The sequence below is a fragment of the Babesia bovis genome, chromosome 2, assembly GCF_000165395.2.
Source record: "Babesia bovis T2Bo chromosome 2, whole genome shotgun sequence".
NCBI lineage: Eukaryota > Apicomplexa > Aconoidasida > Piroplasmida > Babesiidae > Babesia > Babesia bovis.
The window spans coordinates 556,772-570,833 of record NC_010574.1 but is presented as its reverse complement, the minus strand read 5'-3'; the positions used below and the strand labels follow the sequence as shown (position 1 = coordinate 570,833).

General features: G+C 47.4%; 4 protein-coding genes across 4 annotated transcripts; 2 read left to right on the top strand and 2 right to left on the bottom strand.

The window, feature by feature from the left end:
• Positions 1–69: 69 nt before the first annotated feature.
• On the bottom strand, positions 70–4,499 carry BBOV_II002320 (variant erythrocyte surface antigen-1 alpha subunit). Its single transcript, XM_051767303.1, has 3 exons — positions 4,241–4,499; positions 4,071–4,136; positions 70–4,031 (listed from the first exon to the last, which is right to left on the bottom strand). The coding sequence occupies exons 1-3, from the start codon at positions 4,365–4,367 to the stop codon at positions 127–129; spliced, it is 4,098 nt and encodes a 1,365-aa protein (XP_051623136.1). The 5' UTR covers positions 4,368–4,499; the 3' UTR covers positions 70–126.
• Positions 4,500–4,794: 295 nt separating this feature from the next.
• Positions 4,795–8,262, bottom strand: BBOV_II002310 (variant erythrocyte surface antigen-1 beta subunit). The gene is made up of 9 exons (XM_051767134.1): positions 7,383–8,262; positions 7,225–7,338; positions 6,702–7,187; positions 6,379–6,615; positions 6,071–6,337; positions 5,615–5,983; positions 5,468–5,512; positions 5,093–5,426; positions 4,795–4,960 (listed from the first exon to the last, which is right to left on the bottom strand). Exons 1-9 carry the CDS (start codon positions 8,236–8,238, stop codon positions 4,810–4,812), a joined length of 2,859 nt encoding a protein of 952 aa, XP_051623135.1. The 5' UTR covers positions 8,239–8,262; the 3' UTR covers positions 4,795–4,809.
• A 157-nt stretch (positions 8,263–8,419) lies between these two features.
• Positions 8,420–12,517, top strand: BBOV_II002300 (variant erythrocyte surface antigen-1 alpha subunit). Its single transcript, XM_001609704.2, has 3 exons — positions 8,420–8,577; positions 8,672–8,737; positions 8,777–12,517. The coding sequence occupies exons 1-3, from the start codon at positions 8,454–8,456 to the stop codon at positions 12,472–12,474; spliced, it is 3,888 nt and encodes a 1,295-aa protein (XP_001609754.1). The 5' UTR covers positions 8,420–8,453; the 3' UTR covers positions 12,475–12,517.
• A 688-nt stretch (positions 12,518–13,205) lies between these two features.
• Positions 13,206–13,657, top strand: BBOV_II002290 (SmORF protein). The gene has a single exon (XM_001609703.2). It carries the CDS (start codon positions 13,240–13,242, stop codon positions 13,621–13,623), a length of 384 nt encoding a protein of 127 aa, XP_001609753.1. The 5' UTR covers positions 13,206–13,239; the 3' UTR covers positions 13,624–13,657.
• Positions 13,658–14,062: the final 405 nt, after the last annotated feature.

Here is a 14,062-nt window from a genome sequence, read left to right as displayed (position 1 = left end):
CAGACACTACTCGGTACCCCATATCCAGCATACCGGTGTTCTAAACAATTTGTATACCAAAATCACACTGAGAGTGCACTAAACTCTCACTAAAGGTGTTACTAACCATATCACCCTTACACAATATTACTCTCTCTCCTTCCTCCCAAAATACTCCACCAATTCCATTCCTTTGCGTCCCGTCATCACCTTATACCACATACACTGCCACTGGTGTTCTCCACCCCGTAACCAATGCGACCTCATATGTGTCCAGTCCAGTGGCCATATGGCACCAAATGCTAGGTAGAGTACTGCTACTAGCCACGCTAGCGTGAGAACAAAGATCCACGGGAGCCGTATGTCGTATTGGAGTTTGCCGACTTCTGATAGTAACTTTGTCAGGGGGTGCTGTTCCTGGTTCTGAGAGGCGTCCTGCTTCTTGTTGATCACCGAATTGAGACTCTCTAGGAACTCGTGACAATACTTCTTCCCACCGTTGTCTGTAATGCTATAATCTCCACTTTCCTGGTTCTTCTGTTGGTACCCCTCCAGATTGAATGGGTTACCGTAGCTGAACCCATGTCTATACAACACTGGTAGTACTCCTGTACATGATACGATTGAGGAGCACTGGCATAGGCCACTGTCCTTTCCGTGTTCTCCCTTCTTGCACTTATTGGGGTCGCACTGCCCCTTACAGCCGTTGCATTGGATGTTCAGGAATGCCTCTGACAGTGATCTCAGTCCACCTTCAAGTGCATCTGATAGATACAGTACCCATTGGAGGTAGACGTGTCCAAAGGTGGCACTCACTGCGGTGTAAAGCTCACCTGTTAGGGGGGAGATGAACTGTGAGTGCTCAGTGAGTGTTGAGAGGGAAGTGGTGTTGGGAGTAGCACCATTAGTGTCTTTATCGCCCTTAATACCTATTAGTGCTGCGCCGACTTTGCCCATGTAGTGCCCTCCTTTCTCTGTCCCATTGTGTATCCACTGGATATTTTTTACCTCATCGCGTAACCCAGAGGCACACCAGCCGCAAAAGTAATCTCTATTCGTTTTTTGAGACAACTCTTTACTGTGATCGCAACTTTTGCCCTTGTCTCCCACTTTATTTTCTGGATTTCCAACACCCCCCTTGAAGAACCCAAAGACGTCACCTAGTACCTGTGGTGTCGTGGCACTGAGTTCTGCTGTTACCCTGACCAGTGTATAAGCACACGACTCCATCATGTTCTCGTTACTGAAGAAGCACAGGATGCCGTAAAGGCGTTGACCGGTACAATCACTGGTGCTGCCGCTGTAGAAGCAATTCCTGAAACCCATTGGCAACGGGCAGCACTGGCCGGAACCACCGCAGTGTCCCAAGTGGGATGCAGCAGGTGGGTAGTTGTCGGTGTCCTCTGTGTTGAGAACCTCATTGCAACTAAAGCCTGGCAACCGGTCCTCGAGGAATGCCTGGAGGGGGGATGGAAAGCCGTCCATGTATTGTTGGTGGCATTCAGGGCACTGTCTGGACACTGGTGTTTTGCCACATTTGGTGGAGTGATCTTTACATCCCGGGCACTTGGGAGTGGTGCATAGGGATAAAATGTCATTAATACTGTATTGGAGTTTTTGGATCATTTCAAAATATGTTTTATAGATATCGTATTGATCCGCCGGAGTAACTTCTAACAGAACGTCCCCCAGACACTTTTTTGCATCATCTACTTCCTTCTTTTTCAGACCTTCAACTCCCTCCTTCAATGCATCCAATGCATGGCGCACTCCATTGATAGCCTTTGTCACTGCATTCTTACCCTGATCGAAATCATTGCTTATGGCATTCCCTAGTGCCTTATCTACCTTCCCTAGTAGATCTCCACTACCTCCACCATTCTTCGTCAGCTCCCCTAGTTTCGTCTTAGCCTTCGTTAGTTCCTGCCCATTCAGAACATCCTTCACCTTATCTAGTGCCTCCTTAGCCTCCCCTAGTTTCTTATTAGCCTCCGTCACTTTCCCCTTCACCTTCGCTATTACATCTTTATCCTTCCCTTCCAATGCTTCCTGGGCATTACCCAATTGTATCACCACTTCACCAATCTTCAACAGTAATTCCTTTAGCGCCCCTGCAAGCTCATCACCTCCAGTCTTCACCCCATCCAACCCCTTCTCCATCTCATTTACCCTATAATTCCTATCATGTTCCATGGGGCTACACCCCAGGCACATCCAGCTAATGACCCCCTTTGACACCACATCCTTACCATACCTACACTCACGCCATTTGCCTCCAGAAGTGACCTTCACTGCACATTGCTTCCTAAGGAAGTACAACTGGTAGAATAGAGCCCTAATGTAGTGTACCACCTGGTTGTATACTTGTATATCAAGTGTAGGATATGTAAAAGAGAAGTTAGAATTAGCGTAGAGGGAGTGAATGGCAGAAGAGTCAGCGCCTTTAGTACTGTGTAATCCACCCTGGATACCTATGAGCACCAGTGGGCAGTACTGAGTCACTGCTTGGAAGTGGGAGTACAAATCAACGTCCTGTACATTAATAGAAGCTGTACGGCCTGTTTGGTGGAATGAGAGATATTTGTTCGGGTTATCTTTGGTCACTTCTGTTAGTTTTTCCTTACAGTGATTCAGTAGTCCCTTATATGCCGGACTATAGGGCAGTGCACTTAGCCAGTATAGGATCTCACGGATGGTCTTAGGGGTGTTAGTGGTACTCTGGGTACTGGCCAATACTCTACGCTTTTGCAGCCCGGTAAAATAAGCGCATGATAGAATATGGAGCTTGAGAATTGGACCGAGCTTGTTGTTGTCAATTTTAGCTTCAGTATAATCCTTGAAGGGGCCATCCTTATCAAATGCACCTTTGTTGATTTTATGTATAAACCCTCCATAGGTCAAATTGGCTGGACTCCTAAATGTATTAGCGTTGTTGTCTCGGCCATGGACAGCACTGTTACTAGTATCCGGGAATCCCAAATAAAACCTATCCCTAAACTCATCTGTGATAACCTGATCTAGTCTATTCTCTGGTACACTATTGTTCAGCATTGCATGAGGAAACCCTACGGCCTGTAGCCATTGGGATAGGGAACCATCATCTAGACCGGTACCGTCCAGGATGTGATTGTTCCAACGGGGACTACTCTCGGCATACCTACCTGTCCAATACATATAAGTAATGCCACTCCAGATGAGGCATACTGACCCTAGGAGAATACGGGCACATTGTTGGCGACGTTGGGAAGGGGGCATAGCTCCGTTGCTATCAAAGGTAGTGTCACCAAGTTGTACCCATGTAATGGTAAAGCCTCCTTCAACCCACATTCCTGTAGTTTTGGGATATGCCGATCTATAACCATTTGGGTCCACCTTATCACAAATACACTTTTCCTTACACGTCCCACTACAACTCGTACAACAACACTTGCAGCATTTGCCTGCTTTAGCGCATTGGCAGTTCTCCGGAGAACAGGTGCTACTTTTACAATGGCAGCTTTTCGTTTTCTTCCCATCATCAGAGGAACATTTCGTACACCCCTTGGCCAGGTGGTGTCCCTTACCAGCTACTATCTTACATTGGCAGTCATTGCACGAATTCTCCAGCTTTACATCATCTAGATACTTGCAGCCAGTACCACCATGACTGCAACATCCATTGGCGCAGACGACCCTGCAGCTATCACCTTTGCTGGAGCCATCGCAGACCTTGCCGTTCCTGCACTTGCCACCATCAGCACCATTCTGGCCCTTACAACAACGTAGGCCGCCATTATGATTGCCATTATTGCCACAACAGCACTTGAACTTGCCGTGACCAGTACCACGACCCCTTTGGCATGTGCCAGTATTGCAATCGTACTTCTGACACTTCATTATCCTACTCCACCCAACTATTGCACTGAGTGCCTGTGCCAATTGGTCTATATAGGTCCGTACCACTGCAGTACCACCTAGTCCCTGGACTAGAGAGAAAAGGTCGTTGATGTGCTGCTGTGGCGTCTTGTCGGCATCGGTGGCACCACCATTGGCATTGCCATCGCCTTCATAACCTGGTACAGTGATGAGCTGATGTACTACTGAGTACTTACCATGGTACTCCAGTTCAACTGACTGCAGTAGGTCAGTCACTGCCGCCGCCAGGCCACATATGCATTCTGTATAATAGTGAGTTCCAATAGTACAGAGAGCGCCATTGTGACGGACACTGTCAGGTACCGTCCTTATGGCGCGCATACTATCTATGTCTACAGTAACGTACCAGTTTCCTTGTTCAGTGGTTTACCATCTCTACCAGTTACCCTTAGGACCCAGTCAATGGCCTCCTTGAGGTTGGTAGGTGCCTCAGTTAGTGACGTGTAAGGTTTCCAAGTACTTGAGGCGACCATTTTCGGTGCCTTTAGGAGTAGTAAATGGTGATGATGTTGTCATGTTCACTAGCGGTCGGATCCTAGTAGTACTAGGGTAGTACCAAGACGTAGTTATATGGAATCCTAGGTTCTACCTGTCCTATTAAGTGCTACACTAGTAGTCCTAGTGGAATCATAGTAGTAGTGATGAAGTTACCATCTAGAAACTGCTAGTTGTTAGTAATCGATATGATTATGTAATTCTATTCTAGTAGTAATCGAATTCCAGTAATAACAGCAACATCACTACTAGTAGCCTTCCACGTTGATAACATCAATGCCTCGATATATCAACATCATCACACTACTTAGAATTCCATATAACAAGATCAATGACTCAATAACGAAAACATCACTACTCCACAGCACTACCCTACACACTACCAATATAACACTGATTGGTGTAATGTTTACGTTGACTTCAAATTTTTACCAGGTAAAGCGCAACGGTTGTTATCACCACTACCAATACTTCACCCAGTAATGGTCCTAACCAAATGTATTTACCCTTATCACCATTGGTGCCACAATCCACCCTACCGATCCTACTGCAGTCACTATTGCAGCCACTCCTAACCATAATACGTCATATCACCACCTATATACCATAGCGCGCCACCGTAACGGGCACTGTCAGGTACCCTCTATATGGCGCGCCATTATAGCACTAGAAGGGCACTACCCATCTATATACGGATACTTACCATTCCACTGGGATAAGTGCTCCGACCACTGCATCAGTAGTACCGCCATTACCTAGCATGCTCAACCTAACATCCTGTAATTCTGCTTGCAACTTCCTTTTCACTCCCTCTCCACCACCAGTACTCCCACTTCCCCCAATATACACTATATAGTAATAGAACCCAAAGAGGTCACCCAGAGTCCGTGGCACCGTGAGAGTGATACACGCCAGCAGTCTCAGTAGTACCACTAGGGTGCCACTCTGGCACTTGTCAGGGTCACAGTAGTACTCCAGGAGATAAAATAGTGTCCTGCCAGTGCAGTGGGCGGGATACTTCTGAGCAGCACTAGTGCCTGCTACAGGATGAGTCCATGTAATATACTGTGGCACTTACCAGTACCTGGTGTTAGTGGCAGGGTCTTGTGCGTGTCTTTCAAATCTGTATACACCATGAGTCACTATTGGTTACTGTGGCGCCCAGGGGGTGCCCCTGGTATATAAACAGTGCCTTAGGGGTGCCATATAGAGTACTGGGACGTACCTTTGAAGTGGTTATCGTCTTTGTCTTTGCTCCAGCCCATAGGGACTGGACATAACTCTGGATACTTCTTGTGTGGTTCATGTTCTTTTCCTTCAGAATCTACCGTCTTGTTCATATGAGCATCAATTTCAGGATACTTTTCTACACCGGATCCCACTGTATAATGACAATGCATTCCATTTATACTATCACACAAGAAGCTCTGTAGGGGCGATCCGTCACCTGATGATCCATGTCCACCCTGGATTGCTCCCTGTCCCATACAGTTGCACATGTCCTTGTTCCCATTACTATTACCTCCCGATTGTGGATTATTCTGATTTGGACTACCACCTTGATTGTTACCATTACTGTTACCACCACCACCTACTACAACATAAGTCCATATGACTACCCCTAGGGCACTGTTGCGTCGAAGGCGCCCTTATATACCACTGTTTTTACACTGTGACTTACCCAATGGCTTGCATTGCCACTGCTTGTTATCGGCTCCACCGGTATTCCCTCCCTTCCTGGTAGACACCTGATAACCATACCTACAACTTTTCCAGCCCAGCACTGTAGTCCCTGCCGTGTCCACCCCTGCTCCACACTGCTTCCTCAGGAAATAGAGCTGGTAGAAGCAGTGGTAGACATATATCCTCAGTTGGTCCAGGCACTGGGCAGGAGAGCCTCCCATGTCAAAGCCAAAGAGCCCATTGGCATACATCCCATGGAGGGGGCCTACACATGGTGTCACTGACTGGTGCTGCTAGGGTACTTACCAAACTTGGAGACTTCCAGGTGGTACCCGCCGTAGCAGACTTGGCCGGGCTTGAGTTGTTGGCCGGTGGAAGCTGACGGTGGTGCCGGTGCCTGGGTAGCTGCCTTGGCTGCGTCTTCAAGGGTACACCTCTTAGATTTGGGGTCTTTAATATGCTTAGGACACCTATTCTTCTCAGCAGTAGCCTTGGCCGCTGCTGCCGGAGATACAGCTCCGGGTACCCCTACCCCTGGAACACCTACCACACCATGACTCCACATGACTACCCGTAGAGACACTGTTGCGCCCCTGGCGCCCCTATAGAGCCCTGTCTATATCACTCACCTTGTGCCGGCTTTCCTACCTCTTTTTCTATAGTCCCCTGGATACCGATGAGGACCAGTGGGCAGTAGCCACAGGCGGCCATTAGGTAGTGAGTAATGTCATTCCTCTTGAGGGAGGTACTAGCCTTAGCAGCACTGGTATCGTACAGCTCTATCTGGCCCTTTTTATCCTCAGAGTTCCCCTGGGTCACCTGATCCGTCTTATCTCCCATCCTCTCTACCAGTGCCCTGTATCCCTGACTATAGGGCAATGCACTAAGCCAGTATAGGATTTCCCGGATTGTCCTGGGTTTCCTAGGATCACCAGTGGCCGGCTTCGCCGGCGACGTGATACCCTTGGCCCCGGCACTGCCTGCCCTGAAGTACCCACTGGCTAGGATGTGGAGTACCAATAGGGGGTAGTCCTTACAAATTTCTTCGGTTTTGTTGCTCTTGTCAGCACTCTGTGCTGTAGTATAGATACTACTGTAGTACTCAGCTACACTACCTGGGTCACATTGGTACTACAGAGGAGGTGGACTTACTCTGGTTAGCACCTTTCACGGATGCAAATTCCTGCCACTGGATGCCTTTGCTACCATTAGGGTCCGTTCCCGATAGTAATTTCCATACAAACTCTCCCTTCTTCCCCGTGTTACCTACTCCACCATAATTCCACATGGCTACCCTAAGCAGTACTTACCTTCCTGATTCAACCTATCCAGATCATAGCCCATGGCCGCCATGAATGAGCCGAGACCGGCTGAGTCACCACTGATATCGTGCAGCTTACTAGTCTCCCACCTGTTATCACCACCCGTTAGGAACCCCAACTGACTGAGTCCACTCCAGATGAGACATACTGACCCTAGGAAAATACGGGCCAGGAGGTGGACCCTAGTGGATTCACTGGATATGGAGGTCCAAAGGAAGAGGTCTGTAGGGGAACTGGAACCACTAGAGGGTTTCTTTTTGCAATAGGCCGAGAGGTAGCATTTGTTGTCAGCTCGACTGGCACTGGTACCACACTTTTCACACTCATGACAAGGAGTATTACTAGAACCGGTACAACACTGCCCAGCACCACCACTACATGTACACTTCTTTCCTATCCCACTTTCTCCCTTAAGACAACAGACATCCTTCCCTTTTTCTTCCTTCCACCCAACCCACTTCTGCAGTCCCAGTGCCAACTGGTCTATCAGGGTCTTTATGACCTCGGTGCCACCAGCGCAAGTATAGGTAGTACTCACAGTACCGCTCCCAGTACTAAGGAGTCCCAGGTCCTCCAGCACTGGCTGTGCTATGGTACTTTCCTGCTCTAGGAGCAGATCGTTCCAGTACCTCTGAGTGCTTGGACCAGGGGACCCCGGGGACCTGGCGTCATACAGTAGGTCCTTTACTGCCTTGGCCAAGAAGCAGAGGCAGCCGAGTTGCGGCTTCGCCGCCGCCTCATTCTTCTTACCATCCTTACCAGTAACCCTCAGGACCCAGTCAATGGCCTCTTTAAGGTTGGTGGGAGCCTTAGTGAGGCTGTCGTAAGGCCACTGTTTAGCCATTGTGTCACCACCCCGTGTTTCGAGAGTGTCCAGTGAGAGTCAGTGGTAGTCAAGGTCAATGTATCGGGGTGGAATCCCACAGAACAGTATGCGCGCCACTGTAACGGACACTGTCGCGCCGAAGGCGCCACTGTATTATATAGGATTCCACCCCGATAGCCAGACCACTCCCTCACCACTGTGAGTACTGCTGAGTACTCCTAAAAGCACTGACAATGGCCGTGAATAGCACTTTCACGCCGAAGGCGTCCCTGACAGACGCTCCTACCAACCTGAAGGAGGCCATTGACTGGGTCCTAAGGGTAACTGGTAAGGATGGTAATGCATTGAGTGATGATGGTACGTTACTGTAGACATTACTATGTTATGCCGCCATATAAGTAATAGTGGGCGCCTTCGGCGCCACATTGCTATTGTACTCACCCCTCTACAGAATGTATATGTGGCCTGGCGGCGGCAGTGACTGACCTACTGCAGTCAGTACAACTGGAGTACAATGGTAAGTACCCAGTAGTGTAGCAGTATATGACTGTCCTAGGCTATCAAGGTGATGTTAAGAATGGTACTGACAGCGGTGACAACAAGGGCGCCACCAGTGACAAAGTCACAGAACACCTCAACGGACTCTTCTCCCTAGTCCAGGGACTAGGTGGTACTGCAGTGGTCCGGACCTACATAGACCAGCTAGCACAGGTACTCAGTGCACTCGTTGGATGGAGTAAGATAGTGAAGTGTGATAAGGGTGGCTGTGATCACGGCAAACAAGGCAGTGAGAACTGCGAGTATCTAAAGGATAAAACGCCGGAGAACAAGTGTGACTCTTGTGGGTGTATGAAATGGAAAGTGAAGGATCCGAACAACGAAGGAACGCCACTGGGAAGGAAGTGTACAAGGTGTAGTGATAGTGGTGGTAGTAGTACGTGTAAGTGTAGTGGTACCTGTAGTCCTGGCCAGCAGTGTCAATGCGCTTTAGCGGGCAAATGCTGCAAGTGTTATTGTAAGGAAGACTGTAAGGAAAAGTGTAAGAAGGATGCCAAGTGTATCTGTGATAAAGACATTTATATATCAGCATATCCCAAAACTACAGGAAGTTGGGCAGAAGGGGGCTATACAATTACATGGGCTCAACTTGGTGACACCACGTTTGATAACGATGGTGCTGTAAACCCCTCCCAACGCCGTCACCAATGTGCCCATATCCTCCTGGGATCAGTATGTCTCATCTGGAGTGGACTTACTTATATGTATTGGACTGGAAAGTACGCCGAGACTAGCCCCCGTTGGAACAATCACATCCTGGATGGTAGTGGTCTAGATGATGGTACCCTATCCCAATGGCTACAGGCCTTAGGGTTTCCTAGGGAAATGTTGAACAACAGTGGCCCTGGAAATAGGTTGGATGCTGTTATATGGGATGGGTTTAAGGAAAAGTTTTATTTGGGATTCCCAGATACTAGTAGCGATAATGGCCATGGCCAGGACAGTTGGGATAATTCATTTAGGAATCCAGCTGGTATGAACTTTGCTGGATACATACATACCTTAGAGAAGGGGGCATTTGGTGATAGTGTCTTTAAGGCAGATAAGAGTGTCCCTGACCAGAATAAGCTCGGTCCGCTCTATAAGCTCTACATTCTGTCATGTGCCTACTTTACTGGATTACAGAAGAAGACTCCGCCGAAGGCGGACAATAAGACTCCCCGAACAATCCGGGAGATCCTATACTGGCTAAGTGCATTGCCATATAGTCAGGCATATAAGCAGTTACTGGACTATGCCAAGGGAAGACTCACAGAAGTACTCAAGAAACCCGAGGACACTGCCTCTAGCAGTGAAACCGAGCAGCCACAACTCAAATTCCATCAAACAGGCCGTTGGGCTCCCATTACCGTTCATGAATACAACCTGTTTGCCCACTTCCAAGCAGTGACCCAGTATTGCCCATTGGTCCTCATCGGTATCCAAGGAGGATTACACAGTCCTAAAGGCACTGACTCTCACAAAGAACCACCCATCCACTCCCTCTACGCTAACACTGAGTGTAACTTCACCTATCCCACCGTGTCCATCCAAGCATATAACCAGGTGGTACACTACATTAGGGGTCTATTCTATCAACTATACTTCCTTAGGAAGCAATGTGCAGTGAAGGTGGCTATGGGAGGGAAGTGGCGTGAGTGTAGGTATGGGGATGGAGTAGTGTCAAAGGGGGTAATTAGCTGGATGTGCCTGGGGTGTAACCCCATGGAGCATGATAGGAATTATAGGGTAAAGGAGATGGGGAAGATGTTGGATGGGGTAGTACAGAAGGTAAAGGCATCAGCGTCAAACGGGGTAGAGCACATAGAAACGGCCAGAAATCTACTTTGGATGATTGGTGATGTCGTGGTACAATTGGGTAATGCACAGGAGGCATTGGAAAGGAGGAAGGGGGAGGAGATCACTAAGGTGAAGGATGCACTGTCGAAGGCTAAGGAGGGACTGGAGAGGGCTAGGAAGAAACTGGAGGAGGGGGAGGATCTAGACGAGACTGAACTAGAGGAGGCTAAGAAGGAACTAGAGGCGCTGACGAAGAGTGGTAGTGGAGCACTAGATACACTAGTGAATGGTGGAACTGGGTCATTACAGCAGGTAGGGAGTGAATTACAAAAGTGGAAGAAGGATTACAGTAGTGCCAAGGACAGGATAAGTGAGGTTATCAATAAGGTAAGGGATGTATTGACAGTATTAGAGAAGGGACTGCCACAGGTGAATGGCCAACTGAATGGCCACAAAGATGAGTTCACTAAGGCCATCAAAAAGCTCGAAGACATCTGCAACTCCCCCAAATGCCCACCCTGTAATGACCACATAAACAAGTGTGGCCGACAGGGAGTGAAGAGGACCTGTAAGACCTGCCACCAACAGTACATGGACGGCACACCATCTCCTCTCCAGGCCTTCCTCGAGGATAGGCTACCAGGCTTTAGTTGCGAGGTGGTACGAAACACTGACACAGACAAAGACACAGTGTACCCACCTGCTGCATCCCACTTGGGACACTGTGGTGGCTCAGGTCAGTGCTGTCCATTGCCAATGGGTTTCAGAGGGCAATTCCATAGTGGCATCCGTGATTGTACCGGTAAACGCCTTTATGGTCTACTGTACTTCTTCAGTAACGAGAACATGATGCAGTCGTGTGTCTATACACTGGTGAGGGTAACAGCAGAACTAAGTGCTACCACACCACAGGTACTGGGTGATGTCTTTGGGTTCTTTAGGGGTGGTGTGGGAAACAAGGAACAGGGGGAGGGAGAGAAGAAAGGACAGACGTGTAGTCACGATAAAGACCCCTCCAAAGAGAAGGATATCTACTTTTGCGGCTGGTGTGCCTCTGGGTTACGGGATGAAGTAAGAAAGATAGAGTGGATACCATTTGACGGTAAACCAGGTGGACAATACATGGACAAAGTCGGTAAAGCACTTATACAGATTAAAGGTGATAAAGGCACTGGTACGACTGCATATTCCAGTGCTGGTACCACTACGTCTGCCCTCTCGACACTCACTGACAGTAACCACTACGTATCCCCCCTAACCGGTGAGCTTTATACAGCCGTGAGTGCTACGTTCGGTGGAACATACCTCTCATGGGTACTATACCTATCTGATGCCCTGGAAGGTGGATTAAAGTCACTGTCAGAGGCATTCCAACAGATTGAATGCAATGCGTGTAAAGGGCAATGTGACCCCAATAAGTGCAAAAAAGGTGAACACGGACAGAAGAGTAATCCTCAGGACGCTAAGAGCACTCCACTCTGTCAGTGCCAATCAATTGTATCATGTACCGGAGTCCTGCCGGTATTGTATAGACATGGGTTCGGCTACGGTAACCCATTCAATCTGGAGGGGTACCGGCAGGGGGATGGGACGGAGAAGGGAGACTATAGCATACAGAAGGAAGACAAGTCTATTAAGCACTGTCACGAGTTCCTAGAGAGTCTAAGCAAAGTACTAGTGGACAAGAAGGACACCACTCAGACGCACCCCCTCACCAATCTCCTAAAGCAAGTCGGCCAACTCCAATACGACATACGGCTCCCCTGGATCTTTGTTCTCACAGTGGCCTGGCTAGTAGCGGTGCTATACCTCGCATTTGGTGCCATATGGCCACTGGACTGGGTACATATGAGGTCGCATTGTAGGGGATGGTTCAGTAAGGGTTGTGGTAGTAAACGTTGTGCTGTACCTACCTAAAAAACTGAATCATGAGTAACATATACACTAATAAGTGTGATAGCACTGATGGAAGTCGTGACAGTGAGGCAGAACATAATTGATCTTAGGGGTATTGTAGAGTATAGCAATACCATGGTATTAGATTTGGTGCTCCATGGGACTATCAGGTAGTGCTGTTATGTATACAAGTAACTAACATGGTACGATGCCATGCTAAACGCATTCGAGTAGACTAGGGTCGGCCACATAACTCTAGTGTACATGGGTAGGGTAGTGGGATGGGAAGGAGTGGCTCATCACTACATAAAAATTTACCAATGGGTAGGAAGTGTGGACCACTACCACATTTTAATGGATTTGTATTACTGCACAGTAGTGTATACTAATGGTATTGCATAGGCCTCTACGTGGAACCTCATATAGCATTACTGTTTATCTATATAATTCGACATCAGCATGACAATAGAATAATCCCCTACTAGCAATGAATAATGAATGGTCAACATATCCATTGGTACCATTCAAGAGAATGTAACGTGTCACTATATGGAAACTGTCATAATGATATTGTAGTGTCTAGGGTATATTGCTACGCGGCTTGTTGCAGTATCGGGATTTGAGATCCTAGGAATACATCACTTTATGTAGCATCAATTGAATTCCTACAAGTATTGTGGAAACGTAAATTGCGGTGCGACGAATGGCACTTGCATTATGCATGGGGTATAGCGGCAACAAAATGTGTAACACTTGAGAATCTCACTCTCCACTAACTTCACCAAAATGGTAGCCTTCAACACTTTCTCTAAGCTCTGTGTAGTGGTGGCATTGGGACTGTCTGCCATTGCCACTTCTACTGAGGTAGCCCAGGAACAGCCCAAGAAGGAATCGTTCGTTAGCAGATTCTTCGGTAAGAATGAGAAATCTGCCACTAAATCTCATTACATATCGGAACCGAAAAAGATTACAACTCAAGAAAACACTGATACAGCACATCTACTTATGTTCCCTCTTGAATGGTATCTGTTACCGTATCCCATAAACAGAAAATATCTCCTAAAAGCGTTGCCATTTGATTTGGCCAAAAAAGTTCCAGAGGACTGTAATGAACCAATAGATCCCAAGGTGGAAGAGCGTATTAGAGAGTTTTTCTTATTCAGTGTGTAACATCGCAAGTTAACACGCATATCTTGTTATGGTTGTTTAACGTAAATTAAAAGCCCTAGCTTATGTAGATACAGACGCAATTACTTTAATTTAGTAATACATTACTGCTGTGGTTGACTACAGCGATACATATCGACCGGTACATCACGGAATATAGACATGTGTAACTGGCTGCAGTGCTTATGACATTGTTAGTAATTATCAGTCTCCATTCATGGTTCTTAAACTATACATAGACTAAATCATCTCCAATAACAGCTCTGTTCCCAGATATATACCTCTCAACAGTGATATATTAACCTGTACATTGATGTGATACAACGAATTGCTCTCTTAATAATATCTCTATTTAAAAGTGTTCTCCAGTAAACATCAACACGACATTATAATACTTTATAGCATCTCTGTTAAATACTTATCATGATTGGACAAGGTATAT